Genomic DNA, 21,035 nt, shown 5'->3' with positions numbered 1-21,035 from the left:
CAACGGGTGCAACGTTTCTAGCCTGGCAATGGAATAAGCCCGCACAAGTATAGGCCATTCTGCCTTGTGCTTTTAAATGCACTTCTGACGATAAACACTAAGCACAGCTCTTGCAAAATATAGAGATTCAAGGTGTTTACGAAAGCCCTTTCATGAAGCTTGACTAGAACAGACCATTAAAAAACTCATGAATTGTTAGGAGCTTAAATCAAAAAGAAAAACAGCCTACATAAGTTGAAGCAACCTAAAAAGATGCATGCCACGCCATGAGGCGAGAATGCATCAATCGATGCCTTATATAAAAGCTACATACACTCCGCTGGTTCTGGTGGGAGGCATCGCTGTGCCGGCTCTGATCAGACTGGCCGTTACACTAGCTCTAGAGGAGGGGGCTCCTGCGCTACAGCTCCGCTGGCTCTGGTGGGGGAGATCGCTGTGCCGGCTCTGATCAGACTGACCGCTACACTGGCTCTAGAGGAGGGGGCTCCTGCGCTACAGCTCCGCTGGCTCTGGTGGGAGAGATCGCTGTGCCGGCTCTGATCAGACTGGCCGTTACACTGGCTCTAGAGGAGGGGGCTCCTGAGCTACAGCTCCGCTGGCTCTGGTGGGAGGGATCGCTGTGCCGGCTCTGATCAGACTGGCCGCTACACTGGCTCTAGAGGAGGGGGCTCCTGCGCTACAGCTCCGCTGGCTCTGGTGGGAGAGATCGCTGTGCCGGCTCTGATCAGACTGGCCGCTACACTGGCTCTAGAGGAGGGGGCTCCTGCGCTACAGCTCCGCTGGCTCTGGTGGGGGAGATCGCTGTGCCGGCTCTGATCAGACTGGCCGCTACACTGGCTCTAGAGGAGGGGGCTCCTGCGCTACAGCTCCGCTGGCTCTGGTGGGGGAGATCGCTGTGCCGGCTCTGATCAGACTGGCCGCTACATTGGCTCCAGAGGAGAGGGTCCTGCTCTACAGCTCCGCTAGAGCTGACAGGGCTGCGCTAGTCCTGATGAGCCCGTGCATTGCGCTGGCTCCGGCGAGACCTGGTCTGACCTTTTCCTTATGCTGGTTCTGATCTGGTATGCCAAGGGCCACACCGCGTAAAGAGGATGCAAACCAGACACTGCGGCATAAATACCCAACATCATGCATCTGCATCAGTTCAAGGTTGTCAGATAACAATGGGCGTCAGCTTCTTTGCGAGAAAATGAAATAACTTGGGGTGAATTCAATGCCAGATGAATTAAATGAACTCAACTTTAAGCAATTGAAGTGACGTGTAACACTGTCACGATGGCTAATATATTTTTGGAGAAGCAATTTTGTTTATATTAACCCGTGAGTACGCAGCCGAGCAAGACATTTCAATGCCGCTAATTTACACCACATATCACAGAGCCCCACGCGTGGACCCGCGTGGGACGCATGGGACCCACACAGCGGCCATCCCCGGGTCAGCTTCCCTTCCGACTTAGAGACCCCATCACCACCACATCTTCAACAGGTCAGCTCATCGCCCTCCGCCCCCGGGGGTGCCTGGCTGGCTCTGCCCCGCCCCCGCCGGATCGGAGTGACGTCGCGGGCTCGCCGCGTCGCCACTCGTCATACATAAGCGCAGGCGCCGGCCGGCAGCCGACATAGCGCGGACGACAGTCAGTGGCGCACGTGCGACGCAGCGAGCGGCACCGCAGCGGGGTAGACATCAAGCCGACTCGGTCACGAGCAGAACGGAGGACGTCGGAGCACGCGGTCGCCACACGACGAGCATACCGTGAGTAGCGGCCATCACTGCACGCGTCGTGAACAGGCGCCGGTTTTGTGGGCCAGTTTACAGGCATTTTCTTAAGTTTACGCTTCTATTTGTCTCGCTGTTTCCTTACGCGTGGGTAGTCTCCCGACTGTAAAAGTGTCCTGCAAAGCTACGTCAGTCACAAAAGACCGCTATGATCGGTTAAGTGTCTCGGAGTTGTAATAAACGATGGAACACACTCTAGAAGCTCCAGCTAAGCTCCAGGAACGCTGTAGGTAAACACAGGAGGAGCAAGAATTTATTATGATATCGCAAACAAAGCCTTAAGCGGCTTGCCAACCTTTTCAGAAGTGTGGAGGGAATTCTTTGCCTGAAAGAGTGATTGGGCTGGATCTGGTCATATCTTTCTGGTGTGCTTACAAGCCACCAGGCTGTAGGCCTGGCCTGTTTTAAGGTCAACGAAATGTCGCAGCTTTGACAGTACGACCCGACGCTAATAAGCCCTTTGATGGCAGTGTATGCTCGTACCCATCATTACAGCGGCATGCAGTTTTAAGTTAACAAAATGTCACAGCTTTGACAGCCCGTGCCAGTCCGAATCTGCCCTTTGCTGACAGTGTATGTTTGGACCCATAAGTATAGCGTCATACGGGCCCCGCAGCACTTAGCGCAACAAGCACGCAAACATGGATTTATCTAGCTCCAATAGTGCAATAATGTACGATAAGTTACCACTTTTCTAGCTTTGGACTATGTAAGTATATCATATAGTTTCGATGAAGCCGTCAACTGTGATCAAAATCAGCCTCTACTTGTGCCTTAATTTGCTTGTTATAAAAACCGTTTCTGGCTGGCGCAACATCTATGCAAACCTTGTTAGCCGGATTTTCAAAACCCGTCACTGGTGACATACCCACCTGACTGTAACATCGGCGTAGGGCTACAAAAGTACACACCTCAAATATCCATTAGGTATTACATACCCATATATCTTTAAGGTCCCGCCAATGCGCCATCGCTCTGGCACTTGTGCCAATATCAAATGTGAGGTCAGTGTACTAAGACCGGGGCTTTTGCGCATTCCTCTGGAACTGCAATCCTGGCGCTTTGCCAATTGATTGGGAAAGTTTAGAACAAGAATCAGCAATGAAGGTGAACTCAGAATGAAGGCGAGTACCCATAAATCGTTTTGGAAACATTGCTATTTGCTCTATATGCTCCATCTGCATCCACATTTCACGCCACCTATTTATTCTTTAAAAATTGTGTTGCAATATTTTCAAGTCGTTTGCATGCATGGTGTTTGATACAGAATAGTTTTCCTGCGACGTTGACATGCATGACAAATTAATTGAAAATTTCAGTCCACCAACAAATCTGCAGAACATGGATGGAAAATTTGCAATCATAGTAGCCTAGGATAGCAGTGCAGCAGAATCTGCATGATTTTACTGTGAGGAGACTGCATTCGTGCCTATGAGAACCCTAAAATGCGGCCGCTCGCGCGCCACTTGAATTGAAGCCAATTGGTTATTTTGGATTGTTTTTTCATGTAAGCATCACATCTCATCACGCCACATCTCAGGAGCCACAGCGATCCTAACATGAAATTAAGTGTACGAAGTAGGCGAATCTATCCTCCACCAGTTATTTTGCCAGCAGGATACCCTTCAAGTCTTGGGGAATCAAGCGAACGGCCGGCAGCGTCTTTTTCCGTGGCGATAAGTGCGCGACATTGCGATGATAGATGACGCAAGGCTCCAAGTGTGTCATTAAACCACGACAATGATCAATGGAGCGTAAGAACTGTTATGCAGCTTTACCGAGACCTTGTTTCTGGGGACAGGTTCTGCGACTAAAGCGAGAGCGATGTGAAAACATGGAAGCGCGCATTGCATTGACGCAGCGTCCGTCAAAGGACCCGTGTGCCAATGCACCGACATGACAACTTCACTTAAGCAAACGCGTTTATCAGCCGCTCTGTATGTCAAAGCTGTTTGACATTGCATAGGATATTTACGCTTTTATCGAGTTCCATGGACCTTGAGACTTTGGCCTTTAGCCGTGCCTGTTGAGTTCGAGGCCCATGCTCCGATCAGTTAATGCCAATGTGTATGCAGCTAGCCTATGGATGTGAATGTGCATCAGCTACAAGCGAATTTCTGATCTCACCATCACTTGGCCAAAAGGGATTTGTCTCATGTTGAAAACCGTACTACATTTCCAAACCCTCAACACATCAGCGCGCTAGTCGCGGCGAACTGCCATCGGGGAAATGCGAGAAAACGCATCCGTAATGGAATTTATTCCGCTTCTAGCGTGGTTCCGACAAGGTTGATATCATCTAAATCCTTAAGACGAATCTAGTTCATGCTGCGGACCGGATCACTGGGAAAAGTCAGGAGGGGCTATGATAAACGCCAGCGCTTGTGGAGTGAACGTAAATGAACGCAGCATTCCCCCGGGCTCATTGCGAAGGGCTCATAGGTCCACAGTTGGCTTGCTAGGGCGACATTCGAATCGGATTGGATTCCAAAAGCTTCTACAAGCCCTTTGCCAAGAGATCAACCCTGCCGACATTATGAAGTATTTAATGTTTCTGATGTTACTAGTATGCGTCAACCATCCCTTCACTGCGGGCTGCGCGCATGTATGTCTGAATTGCACGCACGCGTGGTCTGTGAGGTCGGCGATATCCCCAGCTGACCGCATCTAGCTGTCAACGGCAGTCAGACGCGCCAGCCCAACAAACCGTGGCAGCTGGCAGTTCAGACAGGTAACATAGGGCAAGAGAGAAGGGAGGGAGCGGACTGCGCGGCGCAGCAGCGTGCCGAAATGCACTTGTGAGGGGCAAGAACCGAGCTTACATTCAAATGCTGTCTGACTTTATGGTAGACAGTTGAACAGTTTGTTCCAGCATTTCACTGGTTCAGAGGGAGAAAGAGGGAAGGCGTACATGTCTGGAATGGATGTGTTTATTCATATACATGTATTCCACAACTAAAAAACACACACCTGACTCCGTAACAGCTCTAAGACATGTCGTATCTACTAATTTGTAAGCAGATCATGCAGCACGATGACATTTATCAGCAAGCGATCGCATTGCGGGGTTTTACGCCACCTCAATGGTTTGTAATCACTTGCGAATGTGCCAACGTGTCGTCAAACGCGTCACATGTCACCGTGTCACTGCAGGGCCCAAGTCGTCGCCATATACCAATATAGACTTGCACGTGGATAATATATCTGCGCTCTTCCACGATAATAACGTGGAAGAGCGCAGATATTTTTTATAATGTTAAAGAAACTTCCAAAATCTTCGAGTACATGTTGGCACGTCAGGCGCGACGACAATATTTGACGCCACGGAACGGAAGAGCAGAGTAGTCCATGCCTCCGAAACCATTCAGTTATGGTCGCCATCTGAATGCCTTTTGTCGATGGCAGTTGTGACAGATGCCCTTCAAGGATCAATCAAATTCGGACCACGGCTCAACACAAATGGGACGGAAGTGTCAGTAGGTACGCGCTAGTGAGGCCCATGAGCGTGGCCCAGTTTTTACTGGAGTGATTCCATTTACTCGACAGACCACAGTAGCTGTAACAGCCTCTGGTTGTTCCTGGGCCCAGTTCTGCCGACACCTTCACTCCCTCTCCCCTTCTCTCTCTCTCTCTCTCTCTCTCTCTCTCTCTCTCTCTCTCTCTCTCTCTCTCTCTCTCTCTCTCTCTCTCTCTCTCTCTCTCTCTCTCTCTCTCTCTCTCTCTCTCTCTCTCTCGCTCTCGCTCTCTCTCTCTCTCCCTCTCTCTCCCTCTCTCTCTCTCCCTCTCTCTCTCTCTCTTTCTCTCTCCTTCTACTTCTCCCGCCCCCTCTCCCTTTCTCTCTCCCTTTCTCTCTCCCCCTCTCTCTCTCCGCCGGAGGTTGTCGGGTTCGGCGCGTCGCGGACTCCCCGGCTCACAAGTGCGTGCCGGCTGGCGGCTCGCGCTCAGACCGCAGCCTCGCGGCCGGCGCCGGTGGCCCGCTGCAGTTCGCTGGAAGCGGCCGTAATGTACAGCCGGTACGAAGTAAGCCGCTTCTGTCCGAAAGCTGAAACCTCGGTGATTTCATATACACCATTCGTTCAATATATGTCGAGAAACTTTTTCTTTGTTGTCGCATCTGTGACAATTTTGCACTTCCGCGTTACGCTTTGTTGGCGTGACTGTTGGCATATTATCGACATAAATTTAGATGTTAAATGTTCAGGCCTTGGGAAGACAAAGATTGAAAAACTTGTGGCCAGTAGTAGCCTTGAAGGCACGTGGTGCGACCTAATCAAATTTGTGACATGCGTTGATTCGGCCGAGAATAACATAAGTAAATCAGGAGCATGCCGTGTCATTTTCCGCCACGAGTTAAACTAAGTGTTTGGTGGGAGCCTTTGAGCTGTCCCTACATTTTGCATCTTGCATACACTTCTGCTATTGCAGTGTCTGATGCGCATCATGCATTGAGTGGCATTGATAGAGGCAACCCACGACGAGCTCTAATAATATCAGGGCCAACTAAGAGCATTTCAGTTAAAACGTGTGTATAGAAACGTCTTGAAGTCTGGTATTGATTTCAAAAATAAAGGCTCAGTAAACTTTAATAATTCGTAACCAATCGTACAGTAGTTAACTGGGTGCATATGTTCATCTTTTTCCGGCAAAGAACTGTGATTTTAATGCTGCTTGGCTGCTAGAAACGAGTACGCAGGCGATAGCTAATCAGAGTCTCGTGCAAGGAAATTACGAAAATTCGTAGCGATTTTCGATGAAGAAAAATGCACTCACTACAAGGTTGCGCTGTTCCAAATAACAGACATTGTTGCCTTAGGTCTCGGTTTTTGAAATATATATATATATAACACGCTAATGATGCTAACAGGAATATTGCCGCAGAGCCACGCGAATCGGACAACCAAAGCATTGTCACGAACACAAACTTACGGCAAAACCAGCGGCAGATCTCGGATCCCATTGCACAGCTTGACCACAGAGTGCCGAGCTATCAGATGGTGTGCTTTATGGCTGCGGTGCATGCCGGGCACTGGAGCCAGCCGGCCGCTGCGCCCGCTCGGCCGCACCCAGCGTGGCTTGATCGGCACGCCGCCGGTGTGGTGTGGCGCGGCCGCTCCGCCGGCCCGGGCCGCTCAGCAGCCGCTGCGGCGCCCCCCAGCCCCGCGGCCAGCACCGGTCCGCGTCACAGGTCTGGCGGCGAGCTATCTCTGGTGGCGGACACCAATCTGTACACGGAAACCGATACTGGAGATGATCTGTGCGCTGCAGCCGAGCCTGGCGCTAATCCGCACGCAGCGGGCGGTACTGGAGCTGACCCGCTCGCAGTGGGCGGTACTGGAGCTGATCCGCACACAGCGGGTGGTGCTGCCGCTGATCCGCACGCAGCGGCTGGTGCTGGAGCGTGTCCCCGACGCCGGCTTCCCGCCGCGCATGGTGTACTGTTCGTTCGGCTCTGCTGAACTCGTTCTGCCTGTTCAGCCGTGTTCAGCGACGCGGGACCGGAAGCGATGCAGATCCGGCCTAGACGCCCGCGGAGTTTTGAGGCGGAGCGGAGTGGTGGTCGCCCGCGCACGCAGCGCCACTGCCGCGCCGATAATGTCATCGTTCAGAGACGTTCCGCATCTTTGGCCTTCAATGGTGGCCTACAAGGCCAAGTAAATTACCTTCGTTTTAATGTTCCGCCGCAAAATGAAGCGCCCGAGCCTAGGCAGCAGGCGCAAACATTACGTGGGTTTCCATTTGCTGTAGTTGTTCGGGCCACCTCCCCGACATAATTATACACCCGCGCTCGTCTGAATGCAAAAGGGGCCTGTAAACCTGCGTGATGGAGTGATGTCCCGCACGTGTACTAAATCACTCTGCAGAACTAGTGCGGCTGAACCAAACAAGCTAACAACGAACCAAACCGGCTAACATAGCGCGGTGTCTCTCTCCATCAAACGTGCGGCGCGTTTGACCGAAGTTGAGGTAATGAAGACCGCCGTTCAGCTAAGCAAGGGCTCTGTTCTCTGTTACCGCGGCCGATCTACTTGCAAAGTGGCTGTCATCGATGGAGTCCAAACTGGTGATTTGGGTGGGGGTGGGAAGGTGGGGGGGGGGGGGGGCAAGTCAGGGATTTTGGAGGTGCTATCGCTGAACAATATGGTCGCCGCTGCCGCCAGGGGTTTCACGAGTTTTGGACAGGGGATGGCCCAGCCCTCATTTGCGCCGCCCCTGGCCCAGTGGCAGGCTCCGCTCTAATCCCTGACCCAGAGCGCGCTGTCGAGGTCGCCGACTGTTACCACGCTGGCCGGCCAAACGACTTGAGTGAGTTTCCCGCTGTCAGTTGATCTCAGGCGCCAGCGGAGCCCTTGCCCAGTACCGCGGCCAGGCGAGCGCAATAAGCGGCTGTTACATCGACAGATCATTGCCTTACGATTGAATTTAGTCAAAACAGATATTTTACTGTAGCTTTAATCTTCAAACAGTCACAACGCATTTTAATGTATAATTATCCACACATTTTATCGCAGTTACGAGCTTTACAAATAGTCAGCGTTGTAGTCGTTTATACGGGGTGGCTGAAACAATGCTCGAAACGCGCACCATGCAAATCCGTAAGTGCCACGATATCCCGCGTCGATTGCAAGTTGACAAGATACGGTGCGTGGATGCCTGGCTCCTTTCCCCATTTTTCCTTCCCCTCGACCCCCAGTCTGAAGCCAAAATTATCAGTAAAAAAAATGGCTTCGTGTACTGAAAGAGAAAGTGATACCGAAATTTAGAACTGATATTCTTCACTAGCCTAATGATCTTTAAATGACACTGTCCTGCCCATCCGCGTATGATGAATGCCAAAAATGTGTTATCAGCCTCATCCATATGAAAATCGCACTTGTGCACATTGTCCTCTCACTGTATCCCTATGAGATCTGCGTTATGTTCTCTTGACCCCTTCTGCCTTTTACGCAACATCCACCATGCCTTAAATTTGATATACGAATAATCCGCAATAACATGGCACTGGCTGCCTGCATCACTGCGACGTGTACAACATCATGGCGCACGCTTCAGCAACGTCAAGACCAATAGTTGCCAACTATTAACCTGACTAACAAGCCTAACTTAAAAACTAACTCTGAAACAGGCATGCAAAGTAAGCGCTCGCTTTGCCCCTAAGAAAACCAACAGTATGTATTAAGTGGGTGCGTTCGTCACGAATCAAAGCTTGTTTTCGGTGCTCTGCCGTCGCAGCACGCTAGCCACCTGTTGGTAACGTTCTCCGTGCCGTTTTTGCCCAGATCCTGATCACGATGAGGTGCGGCTGGAGCGTTGTTTTCTGCGCGGCTGCTGTGGTGGTGGCACGAGCGCAGAACCAGTACTGCCGATTTACTCCCAAGCACACGCTCTGCCAATTCCAGGTGAGTACACTTGCCTTCGCTGTTTCGGCCACGTAGCGGTAGTAACGGAATCCCGCCGTGATTTGTCGCTGCTAGTGAGCGCACCAGCTGCAGCGGACTGCCATCGGTAGCCGGTCTGGAAGCCATGCTGTTTGTTTTGACAAAGACTGAAGTGTTTAATGCATACCGACAACGTCATTTTACGTCACGTTATGCGTATAAAATCTGTATACAAAACCAGTGTTAGCCGCAAGAGCCATCTTTGGAGGCCATCACAAAAACTCTCCGTAATGAATGCGCTAGGAGAGTTGACAAGAAATTTTTCTCCTCCATCGTAGAAAAAAGTGTAGCTGGGTCACTGAAAGCATGAGATAAGCAAGTAAGTTTGAAAACACCTTAAACAAAAAATAACGACCAAAGCTGTTAACAACACTGAGTGCTTGCAAGTGTGGAGATTATCCAGCGTACCATACTGTGGTTGATTGGTATTCGATTCTCAGCGACGCGCCACGGCTGACCTCAGGCGCTGTTGATGTAATCGTTTCCGAGCCAGGCACCGAAACATCAGTCTGCCGGAAGTCATCTGGATTACAATGAAATGAAAAGTCGAAGTTAATCCAATCACCGTAATCGTGCTGCTATGCAGTGCGGCAATGACGTGTTTACCCCGCAATGACAGTGATAAGAGTGATGCAGTTACTAACTACCGTCTACGGTATGGAACTTTATGGTTGCGGTTGCCGAACATGAACTGGGAACGGGACCACTCACCGTGGGACATTTCTTCAGTCAAGCAGGGACAATCAACACGAGATGCTTCAGAGGCCATCGAAATCGGTGTCGCCCATTCCCTTCACACCGACAATATTGTGAATCAGCTTTGTCAACAAAGTGGTGGTGGAAGGTCCCAGACAGTGCAATCACGTACATGAGCTAATAGAGTACGCTTATTATCAAAATTGATCACTGGCACACCACACGAAATGCATTCGCAACGAGAATAGTTTCGATAATATTGCTTGCAACTGTTCATAGATGTGATGATGCCGACGAAGTGTAATTGCATGTCAAACTTGACATATCTGCATAAAATTAAGATTTGAATGAATCGCACCATGTTAGCCGCAGACGCATTTTCACTAACGTTTGACCTCTGGTTTGTTTCTTTTTGCTATATTCTCCTGTTTTGCTGGTAAATGCTCACTACCCCGTATTACGCCCCATGTCTGTAGAAATGCCAGCTACCGGTAGTTAATCAGTATTTCTGTCCCTGTTAACTTCTCGAACAATCAAGGGTTCACGGACCGCTTAGACTGTCACAGCGCATCACCATTGCCGATGCTTTAGGGAGTGCGCGTCAGCAGCGACGGCCGCCCATCGGTTAGGCAGTGTGGCTCGACACCCTCAAGTGTCGTCAAGCCGTCACGCCAGCTGAGGTGCAGACGCACGCGGCGCCTGGGCGCCGGGCCGTTTGTGGTCGCCGGCGCACTGGCGGGGGCCGCAGCGAATTGGCCGCCGCCGGCAGGTGCCGCATTCCGCACCGCTGCCGTGGCCGCAACACGCCGCGCAGCTGACATGGGATCGGGCATTCCGCACGTGCAAATTGCGGCCCGGCTGTTGCAGGCGGTGCGATATGCATGCTGCTCCCTTCCTGCTCCCTTCCTGCTCCCTTCCTGCTTCCTTTAGAGAGAAAGCGTATGTTTCCCATAGAGACATGGAAAAAACACCGCAGTGAATGCGCAGAACTAAAATCACGTAACATGTAACTGCAAATTGTACCGGGGACAGCCAAGGCATGCGACTAGCAATTAATGTAGATTAAATCCAAAGCCTGAAACAACAGCAAAAGCTGTAAACGGCACTAGTTCACCTTTAGTGTAGCAGCGACTGTGTACCCCCGTCCAGCGAGCCAACCCGTTTGAGTGGTGCGAGGAATCTGTCGCATGGATGACGGCGTGGCTTTAGCGCTGCTAACGGCTGAGGGGGCTATACGCCGAAGCCAAAGCCGAAGCTGGCTTGGAATGTTTTAATCAATGGATTTCTATCAAAGCAGGGTATTGCAAATGGTCATTTAACTTGTCACGAACAAAGTTGTCGTGAAGTCTGCTGAACAAATTCTTTGGATGCAGATGGTTAAAACGAAATAATTGGTAACGTTAATTTGAACCTAAGTAGTGATAAGTGAAGAGCGTAATGGAATAATTTGATGAAAAACACATTTTTGTGTAGAAATTCTGGGTTATTGAAGAAGCATTTCAGACAACTCGCTATACGGTCTGATCAGACACGTCTAATCCGGCTATGTCTAGCCAGATCCAAACTTCTACCAGGAAGGCAGCACCTTCGGCTCGGAGGGCAAATCTACTCCGTGCGGGTGGCGTGCGTTCTACTCGGCGCGAGCGGCAGTCGGTCACGTTACATTGGGGACAGGACGGTCGCGGGGCCTGGTCCATGGCAGCCTGCACAGGCGGCTGGTGACAGCTGCCGCCGCGCGGCCGGAGGCTGAAACCAGTCAGCGACCCTGTGGCCGGAGGCTGAAACCAGTCAGCGACCCTGTGGCCGGAAGCTGAAACCAGTCAGCGACCCTGTGGCCGGAAGCTGAAACCAGTCAGTGACCCTGTGGCCGGAGGCTGAAACCAGTCAGTGACCCTGTGGCCGGAGGCTGAAACCAGTCAGCGACCCTGTGGCCGGAAGCTGAAACCAGTCAGCGACCCTGTGGCCGGAGGCTGAAACCAGTCAGCGACCCTGTGGCCGGAAGCTGAAACCAGTCAGCGACCCTGTGGCCGGAGGCTGAAACCAGTCAGCGACCCTGTGGCCGGAGGCTGAAACCAGTCAGCGACCCTGTGGCCGGAGGCTGAAGCCAGTCAGCGACCCTGTGGCCGGAGGCTGAGACTGCTTGCTTGCTCGTGCATGCTTTTCCAAAACAATTGAAGGCTTCCAAAATGCTCCAGCTTTCTGCTATATCTGATGACATATTTGAAATTTGACTTTGCTACTAGTTAAGTTGGAAATGGCAACTATTTAAGCAATGGCCAGTCGGAATGCCATACAGTGAGGTGACGACACGACACCAATTAGAATTAGGCGGTACCAATCATTATCGGTCCCAGTGACGCAGGCGGCTGTTGTATGTGATGTTGCGAAATTGGGCTAATGATTTTGCCATATGAACGGCTACCAAAGGCGGCTCATTTTTCGGCCATATGCCTTTGGATGTGCAATCGGTGGCCGCAGGCTGCTGTCTGCTGGCGATACCATCTCGGCCATATGCTAGTGCGGCATGGCAGGGTGTGGGCTGCACTGGCGAACTGAGAACAGTAGCCAGCCGGCTGTGGCCGTCAACCCGGCTCTCTGGGGTCACGCCTGGAGGGCCGACCGACGCCGCCGATGGGGTGCGCGGCCGGCCACACTGCTGGCGACGTCGCCGCGGGCGTGCGACGCGCGGTGCCGGCGGCACGTCACTGTTGGTTCCTTTCGAGAGCTGCGGCTGTTTTGCCACGCCGTCGGGACGGCAGGGCAGCGCCAGTTTCGACTGACGCGAATACCAGCCCGGTCCAGTGCATATAGCAGTTGCTCTGTGCGCTGGGCTTCTCGCCACTCTGGCTTGTTCAGAGTCTAGGCGACTAAGACATGGTCAGAGTGATCACTCTCATCAGGTCCACTTGTGTGGCGTCGTGGCCAAGTCTCGTTTGGTGCGCGTCTCGGGCCGCCTCGTCTCCGGCCAAAGATCGGGGAGCGCGGCGCTGCCGGTGCCGGTCGGATCACAGCAAGGCCGACAGGACTGTCGCCAGACGCCTGAGGCCGCCACTGACAGAATGGCGTCACGAAATCGCAGCAAATTTAGCAGTGGGACACGTAATTAAAGCAGCGTAGCCGCTGGATGTGGGAGCTCTGCATGGCCTAGATTCTCGTCTGTCCAGGACGAGTCAGCCTTGTAAGACCACCCTGGCATATGAGCAACTGGCGGGTGTGTGTAGGCGTGGGATCGTGTGCGGCTTCATCATGGCGCCCAACCATATGTGCTCGAGCGGCGCAGCGAGAAGCTGCTGCGGCGCAGCGAGAAGCTGATGCGACGCTGCGACAGCCGCGCCACAGCAGCCCTGCCGAGCTTTGGCTGGATGGTCGGCCGTCAAGCCGCCTGGCTGAGGGCTATCGCACCTCATCTGACGGAGGGGGAACCGAGGTCGACCGGACGACCGGTCCCTCGCCGCCCGGCTTCCGGGGCTGGGCCGCGGACGTATACCCGGCGCCGACGGCCTGACCGACACGGGCCACAACAGGACAAGCCAAACTGGCCTGTCCCTTATCGCATGGCCGTGGTTGCAGCCCACCCATTCCAGGTGCAAAAGGTCATGCGAGCGGGTCACGGGGGGACGCTGCAGGCCGACCGAAAGCTCAGTCGGCTATTCAACAAACGTGACCTGGCCTCAGTCTCATAAAAAGGAAACTACGAACTTAAGCACCTACAAATCACGCCATGTGAGCACACGCACCACAAGTGACTGGGTCTCATCGATACTTACATTGGTGGAATGTTTATGCATAGAGGGAAGAACCCAAACTGGCATATAATCGGGCTGGTAAATGAACTTGCGTGACCAATGAACGCTGCTCAGACCCTTGCTTCACCATACGCAGCCAGGTTCCGGCGGTGTTTGCTGGCCGGCCGTTGGTGCCGCGCTCGTGGCGGTCCGGGGCCGTCGGCAGGCACGTCGCCATCGTTCCTCCCGTGGCGGCTTCAGGCGCCGCCGTCGCCCAGCCAGGCCGCTGGACGATGGCACCGAAAGCACGCCAGGCGTAGAGCGGAGAACAATTAGCCGCCGCCGGCGCGCGCCACCGCCGAACGGGCACGCCGCTCGTGTCGTCACACGGTGTAATTGGAAAACGTGACTTGGACGGGCCGTCCGGCGCCGTCTTCACAACGCCGGCCGCCAGGTGCGAGTGCCATCCAGCCGTCAGCGGACACGGAATGACAGACCTGCGACTGTCGGCTGGTCGTCAGCGGACACGGAATGACAGACCTGCGACTGTCGGCTGGTCGTCGGCGGACACGGAATGACAGACCTGCGACTGTCGGCTGGCCGTCAGCGGACACGGAATGACAGACCTGCGACTGTCGGCTGGTCGTCAGCGGACACGGAATGACAGACCTGCGACTGTCGGCTGGTCGTCAGCGGACACGGAATGACAGACCTGCGACTGTCGGCTGGTCGTCAGCGGACACGGAACGGCCAACGGGCCACGTCCTGTGCTGGCTGTCTGGCGGGTGCCCTGGGTCACCGACCTCTGCCCGGCCGGGCCAGAAGCCTATTTCTGGTGGACAACTTTCAGGAATGAATTGGACCGCATTATAATAATTAGTCTTCGTATATTTAGTTAAATAGTCAGTCTTCATCGCATATTATTAACATTCTGGGTCTTATGTGGCTTTGCAAAAACGAATAATTTCATGGGCTCATCCGGGCTCGATTCCGATGGGGGTTCATTTTGTTTGGCGAGCGGACCGTCATCGTGACGCGTTTCGTGATGCGATGCAGTTTAACGGCGCATCGGACCACGCCCAGGGTACGTGGCGCCCCGCAGCACGTGCGTGCGGCTGCGTGCTGCGCCGGAACGTGCCGCACGTCATCTGACCCTCTCTCTCTCTCTCTCTCTCTCTCTCTCTCTCTCTCTCTCTCTCTCTCTCTCTCTCTCTCTCTCTCTCTCTCTCTCTCTCTCTCTCTCTCTCTCTGCCTCTCTCCAGGGCCCCGGACCAGCCTGCGACCAGCTGCAGGCGCGCCAGGTGAGCGCGCAGGAGGCCAAATACATCGTGGCCGAGCACAACCGGCTGCGGTCCAAGGTGGCCAACGGCCGCGAGACGCGCGGCAAGTCGTTCGCCCAGCCGTCCGCCTCCAACATGCGACAGCTGGTGAGAGAGCGGAGCGGAGGTCGCCGTCAAGGCCGCCGCCGCCGACGGAGCGCCGCCGACGCGCGTCTCACACGACCGCCGGCTGCTCGCGGCGGGCGGCCCGGCACCATTTGTGGCCGCGTTATGGCTCAGAGGCCACCCTTCTCTCCTCGCTAACGTGGCGTACCAATACTGGGGAGTGTGACGGTGACTTTTACAGTGCACGGATGGTGAGAGGAAACAGGCCCATTGAACGCCAATTCAGTCTTTGAATGGTTGTCACTTATCTAACGAGTCGTTGATCATTACACTTGCCACCGCTCAGCAGCGTTGACCTTTGCGCCACATCTTGCTTGTTGACAAAGTGAATCAAGATCGGTGATCATAAGTCAATCATAAGCCTGACTAAAGCGAGCAGATTCGCACCATGCCTACTGGCCAGGAACCACTGAGTGCCTCCCCGTGCACTAATGATGCCACCTATCTCGCATGGTGCGCTGTCATCAGATTACGATGTTATCACACTCGATCACCATCAATTCTCACATCGGCCGATAGTGCCAATGGGCGGGTTGCAGTCTGATTTGGAAACCGAACAAGTGGTAGTGGCCGCTGGTGCAAATTAGCCACCTAGCGGACATAACACGAAGTGCTCTCTCTATTTCTGCCACCAGGGAAGGCAGTCATCTCGTTGCTACTGGCCAGCGGTCTCTGATCATTAGCAACTGCTGGATTTTGGGTCGCTAACACATTTCGTGGTTCTGTCACACATCTCCAGCTGATTTTTGCATCACTTACAATATATCCGCCCGGCTGAGGCGTCTTTAATCCGCCGGGCAGTTCCCTGATGGGCGGGTGTAATGGGTGCGGCAAGGAGCTGGCCGTTGTCTTGACATGCTCTCGACTGTGACTGTACGCAGGAGTGGGACGAGGAGTTGGCGAGGGGCGCTCAGCGGCATGCTGAACAGTGCGTGTTCCAGCACGACTGTCGCGATTGCAAACGAGTTGGTGAGTTACCCTGCTCTGCTCTGCTCTGCCGTGACTGTAGTCCTCATTGTAGGATGAATGCTGGGCTTGGCCACCAGCTGGAACATAAGGCCGGTGACGTAATGTGTGATTCTATCTTGTACCACGCTCCTCTGCGTCATGATCGTCAGTTTCACGCACACATCTGTTGCGGCTGGCCTGATTCTCAGCAGCGCCGTCAGCTGGCGGGTTTAGTTCTCAGCAGCGCCATCAGGTGGCTGGCTCGGTTGGCTGGATCGTCGTCAGGTGGCGAACTCCACAGACGTGACGACTGTGACGGTCGTGCCTTTCAGCGCGCTTCAAGGTGGGCCAGAACCTGTACAGCTCGTCCAGCACGCGGCTGGAGAACGCACCCGAATGGAAGCGGGCTGTGTACGCCTGGTACGACGAGGTGGCCATGTTCGACCCGCAGCGCATCGAGCCGTTCGTGTGAGTGGCGCAGAGCTCATGTGAGCGCGCAACGTGGTCAGGCGGGCGGGGACTGCGCCACACAGCGCCGGTCCGCGCGGTACGGTGCGATGCTTAACAACACAGGTGGGGAGACTGCGACACTCCATCAGAAGGCAGCCCTGGAAACTGCATGGGCGCACAGCACGACATCCTGCCACACACACACACACACACACACACACACACACACACACACACACACACACACACACACACACACACACACCACACACACACACACACACACACACACACACACACACACACACACACACACACACACACACACACACACACACACACACACACACACACACACACCACACACACACACACACACACACACATACACACATATATATATATATACTATATATATATATATATATATATATATATATATATATATATATATTATCCTGGACATATATGCAATATCCTGGACATGAGAACGCTGAAATATGGGTTTACTAGCACTTGCAATCGTGCTTACATCTTGACAGTCCATTCATACGTGTTGTATTTGTGAAGGGATTTGGTGTAAAGGTACGTCATTCCAATGACGGCGTAGAGAGCCGCAGACCGCGAAACCCCACTAATTACTGCAATACTAAACCATTCGATTTGGCACCCGTCTTAGCTTTTCATCATCTTGGCACCACTCCTAGGAGTAGAAGTCCAGCTTTGGTTTCACTACTGAATTCGCGAGCGTGTCAAGGGTTCATCAACTTATGTTAATGATGCTGTGCTGCCATTACTGAAATGCACAGACTGCTGCTGAAAGCAACGTCCCACACCTATGATTTTTCAATATCCTGGACTGCATGTGAAGTTTCAGATTAGTGCAATGATTTAATTCACACTTTCATTTTTAGCTAGCTAGAATACCCCATTTCCTCCGCTCATGTGCGGCCACGTCCTGACATCGAATTTTCTGCGCAGATTCGAGACCAGCATCGGCCACTACACTCAGATGGTGTGGGCAGAGACCACCCGCATCGGCTGTGGCTACACCCTGTACAAGGAGGGACCCTGGTGGACCAAGCTGTACGTGTGCAACTACGGCGCGGCCGGGAACTTCCAGCGCGGCCAGATGTACGAGAGGGGCGCCGCCTGCAGCAACTGCCCCAGCGGCACCACATGCTCCAGAGAGTTTCCGGGCATCTGCAGTGAGTAGGCCGTTCTGATACCCACCCGTGAAAATGTGATGGTAAGGGAGGGACACAAAATCGTTCTAGAGGACATGGTTTGTATTCTCAGAATGATATAAATGACTGCACACCCACATTTCCCATGAATTAGTTGCTAGTTGTATATCTTCCTGGCACAATATTTTTTAACAATACAATGCAATATGGCCACAAACAACACTGCTTTCCATATAGCTAACGAGGTAAGAGAAGAAAAATACGGGAGCGTTCGAAATGATCAAGCCACCTGTGTTCTTATGTCGCCGCATCTGACCACGTGAATGCGTCTTCGTGTACAGCGGAGGACGCAACGCTCCCGGCGACCACCCCTGCGGCGATGGTCAGGCCGACGGCTAGACCGCCTACGCGGCGCCCGCCCACGGCGCAGCGGCCGCGGCCGACCGCCACCGCACCGCCGCGCCGGCCGGCTCCGGCCACCACTCTCCTTAGCTGCGACCTCGACCGCGACGGATGCAGCGTCAAGTACGCCGGGTCCACCTGGAAGATCATCCGCACCAGCTCGGCGCAGCGTGAGTGACTGATGAGGGCAGGTGCCGCCCTGATCAGGTGCGACCGGGCTGCAACGGGAGGGGGGGGGGGGGGTAGTGGGGGAGGGGGGGGGGGGCAGTGCTAGTCTCTTAGGCAGTTGAGCCATTTCTGCGAATATGAGTTTTGCCAGTCTTGTGTGCCTGTGCCGTGGCGAAAATTTTTGCACCGAGTATGGACGGGAATAATTTAACTTTGATATGCATTTGAACACTGCAGCTGCTTAGTAACGTAAGCAATTATGAACATGTTAAAAAGGCGCGAGATCTCCATTACTTGTCCGCTTGGTCCGCTATCTCGTGTCGGCCGCCGTCACCTGACCTCTGCACCTCACCCCGCAGGCCGGATCCTGGGCACGGCTGTGACGTTCGGCAGGTCGAGCCAGCTGACGTTCCAGAGTCGCGTGCAGCCGCCGCGCAGCGGCACCGTCTGCGTCACGTTCGCCTACATGAAGTACGAGCTGCGCGGCAGCAGCCCCGTGGACCTGTTGGTGTCGCTGGAGCCGCTGACTGGCGGCCGGGCCGCGCGGCGCGTGGTGAGGCCCAACGCCCGCGGTCAGATGCGGCGCGGCCGGGTCCAGCTGGAGGAAGTCTCGCAGCCGGGCCGGCTCCGCTTCTCTGCAGCCGTACCCAGCTTCGCGTTCGGTCAGGCCACCGTACTGGCGCTGGACGACGTCAAAGTCACCTCCGGACCGTGCGCTCGCAGCCCGTGAGACGGCGGTGCGCACACAGCGCACGGCCGACGGCGCAGAGGGAGGCGGGCGCCATTTATGATGACCATGCCGAGGCTATAGGACTGCTACGTAGATGAGAGGGCGGCAGCGTCGCTCGTCTTAATGCACTGCTCCAGTGCACTGGATAAGTTCATTGCTGTTAGTGTCAGCCCGTCGAATTTGGAAAAAGACAGGCTTGACCATTACTTGCATTTCTGTAGGGGTTTTCTGGTTGGTTACCTGCATTTCTGCAGGTTATTTGGTAGGTGCTCAGATGGTTGTTTTAATATGATTGTCCTGCGCCTTAAACGATGCGATTCGTCTGCACCCCATACTATACACTACACTCTGCATCTCTGTACCTACTTCTCAGCACAGCTGGTTTTTAATGTGCGCGGCAGACGGCCGAGAGTAACCTGTGCCGCCACAAATCGCCCCCGCCCCCCCCCCCCCCCCCCCCCCACCCACCTCAGCAGCCTTAACGAGTCGAGATGGCTCTAAACAAGACAGAGCGGTGGTAATCCATGCAGCCGTCAGCATCATCAATGTACACAGCTCATGACACCAGCAGACGATATCTCAGTCAACGCAAGCTGTTCTCATCTACAGGCTGCATTTAATGTGGGCGATGGTTTTCAACCTATACAACCTGTGCCAGGCTTGTGAGCAGCAAGCGTTGCGACTACTTAATACCAACTTTCCTATAAATCACACACAATTATCTGTAGCTGAAATGTGTTGCCTTCAACCTTTGTGATTCGCCAGAAAGCTTTGCTGAAAAGGCGAGATCAAGCAAATGGCCGACACTGGTGCCCAACTCTTTTGATGTTTCTCTTGCATTAATCTGAAACTTTTACATCAGTCCTTTACCCGATTAGCGGAGACATGTTTGGCCTATCGCCTAGCTTATTACGTCTATACCTAGGTGCAGTGTCGTGATACCGTCCGGTCCCTGGTGCTTCGTTCGCTGGGGCGGCACTCTGCACCGACACACGTCCGATCGGGTGCGGCTTTGTTCATTGACTGACTCCGACAGACACATACAGCGATATTTATCCTGAATACACTATGTAAGCGACAGTCGCGTCATCTCGACGGTGTGTTTGCTCCATAGCACTATGCATATTATTTAAGCTACTTCGGAACAGCACTACTATGTGCAGCTACTATCGCATGACACACCGTTTTCAGTGTACATTTATAGGAGGCAGCATAAACACTCAAACCCAGCTGAAAACTTGTCGGTATACTGGTCTATTAACCCTCGCTGGACAATGGAGCCCTCACATCGCGACCAAGCGTTCTCGAAAATAACTTCAAAGACAATGAAGGCATGTTGTTAAGGTTTTTAGAAGTTGAGATGGCAACATCTCACATAGCCCATTAACTTTGAAGACACTGCATTCCACAGGTAATGCACAGGTTACACGTAATGACCTTCGTGTAGAGGTCATGTTGCTTGTGTCTTGAGTTCAAATTTTAGGTGGTACGCATTTTCTGCAGTTTACATAGCCTAAATGACTACTCCACAACACATAGTGATGCGATTCTGTAAATACAGAACCGGACCAAGTGCGCCCACTGAATACTTTTTCAAAATTGTATCCCTCAACGCCCAGTTCCCACCTCCCAGGTTACATTCAAGGATGTTAGATACATTTCGACAAGTGCTATCCAGAGCCGTTCAGCTAGCTCTTAAGCTACCGTGTTTGGCCCATGCATTACACACACAATACCTGATGCATATGAACCAATTTGACTTTCCACGGGCCACGTTCTTTTATGGGTTACAATCGGCGTATCACTGAGGGTGGCGAAGTGCTATACAATGCAGCCTTCCTCACTGTCACCGCGCACGGGTCTTAACACAGAGAGGCCTAGATTCATCAAGTTCGCACCGCCATCGACCTCATTTGGGCTATGAAAGGGAACATGTACTGGTTTTTAGTGGCACAAATGTGCTGCCGTTCGACACTAGCTATATCATGTCACCATCCGCTCCAGCTTGTTGAGCGTTTCTAGATAGCTCGGGACCTGTGAGCACCGACGTCCCGGGACCTGTGAGCACCGA

At 53.3% G+C, this 21,035-nt stretch overlaps 1 protein-coding gene across 1 annotated transcript; it reads left to right on the top strand.

The window, feature by feature from the left end:
* The first annotated feature begins 1,630 nt into the window (after positions 1-1,630).
* On the top strand, positions 1,631-19,403 carry LOC119112478 (CRISP/Allergen/PR-1). Its single transcript, XM_037236679.1, has 8 exons — positions 1,631-1,753; positions 9,055-9,174; positions 14,897-15,061; positions 15,961-16,048; positions 16,360-16,495; positions 17,459-17,685; positions 18,006-18,236; positions 18,594-19,403. The coding sequence occupies exons 2-8, from the start codon at positions 9,067-9,069 to the stop codon at positions 18,962-18,964; spliced, it is 1,326 nt and encodes a 441-aa protein (XP_037092574.1). The 5' UTR covers positions 1,631-1,753; positions 9,055-9,066; the 3' UTR covers positions 18,965-19,403.
* The last annotated feature ends 1,632 nt before the right edge of the window (positions 19,404-21,035 follow it).

The sequence above is a fragment of the Pollicipes pollicipes genome, unplaced genomic scaffold (genome assembly GCF_011947565.3).
Source record: "Pollicipes pollicipes isolate AB1234 unplaced genomic scaffold, Ppol_2.1 Scaffold_7261;HRSCAF=8764_pilon_pilon_pilon, whole genome shotgun sequence".
Classification (NCBI taxonomy): domain Eukaryota; kingdom Metazoa; phylum Arthropoda; class Thecostraca; order Pollicipedomorpha; family Pollicipedidae; genus Pollicipes; species Pollicipes pollicipes.
This window is presented reverse-complemented; position numbering and strand designations above follow the sequence as displayed.

Bases quoted from the DNA above. Each gene is read 5' to 3' on its own strand.
- LOC119112478 (XM_037236679.1), top strand. From the start codon at position 9,067: ATGAGGTGCGGCTGGAGCGTTGTTTTCTGCGCGGCTGCTGTGGTGGTG. The intron at 9,175-14,896 runs GTGAGTACACTT...GCCTCTCTCCAG, and splicing joins ACACGCTCTGCCAATTCCAG to GGCCCCGGACCAGCCTGCGA. The intron at 17,686-18,005 runs GTGAGTAGGCCG...CTTCGTGTACAG, and splicing joins AGAGTTTCCGGGCATCTGCA to CGGAGGACGCAACGCTCCCG.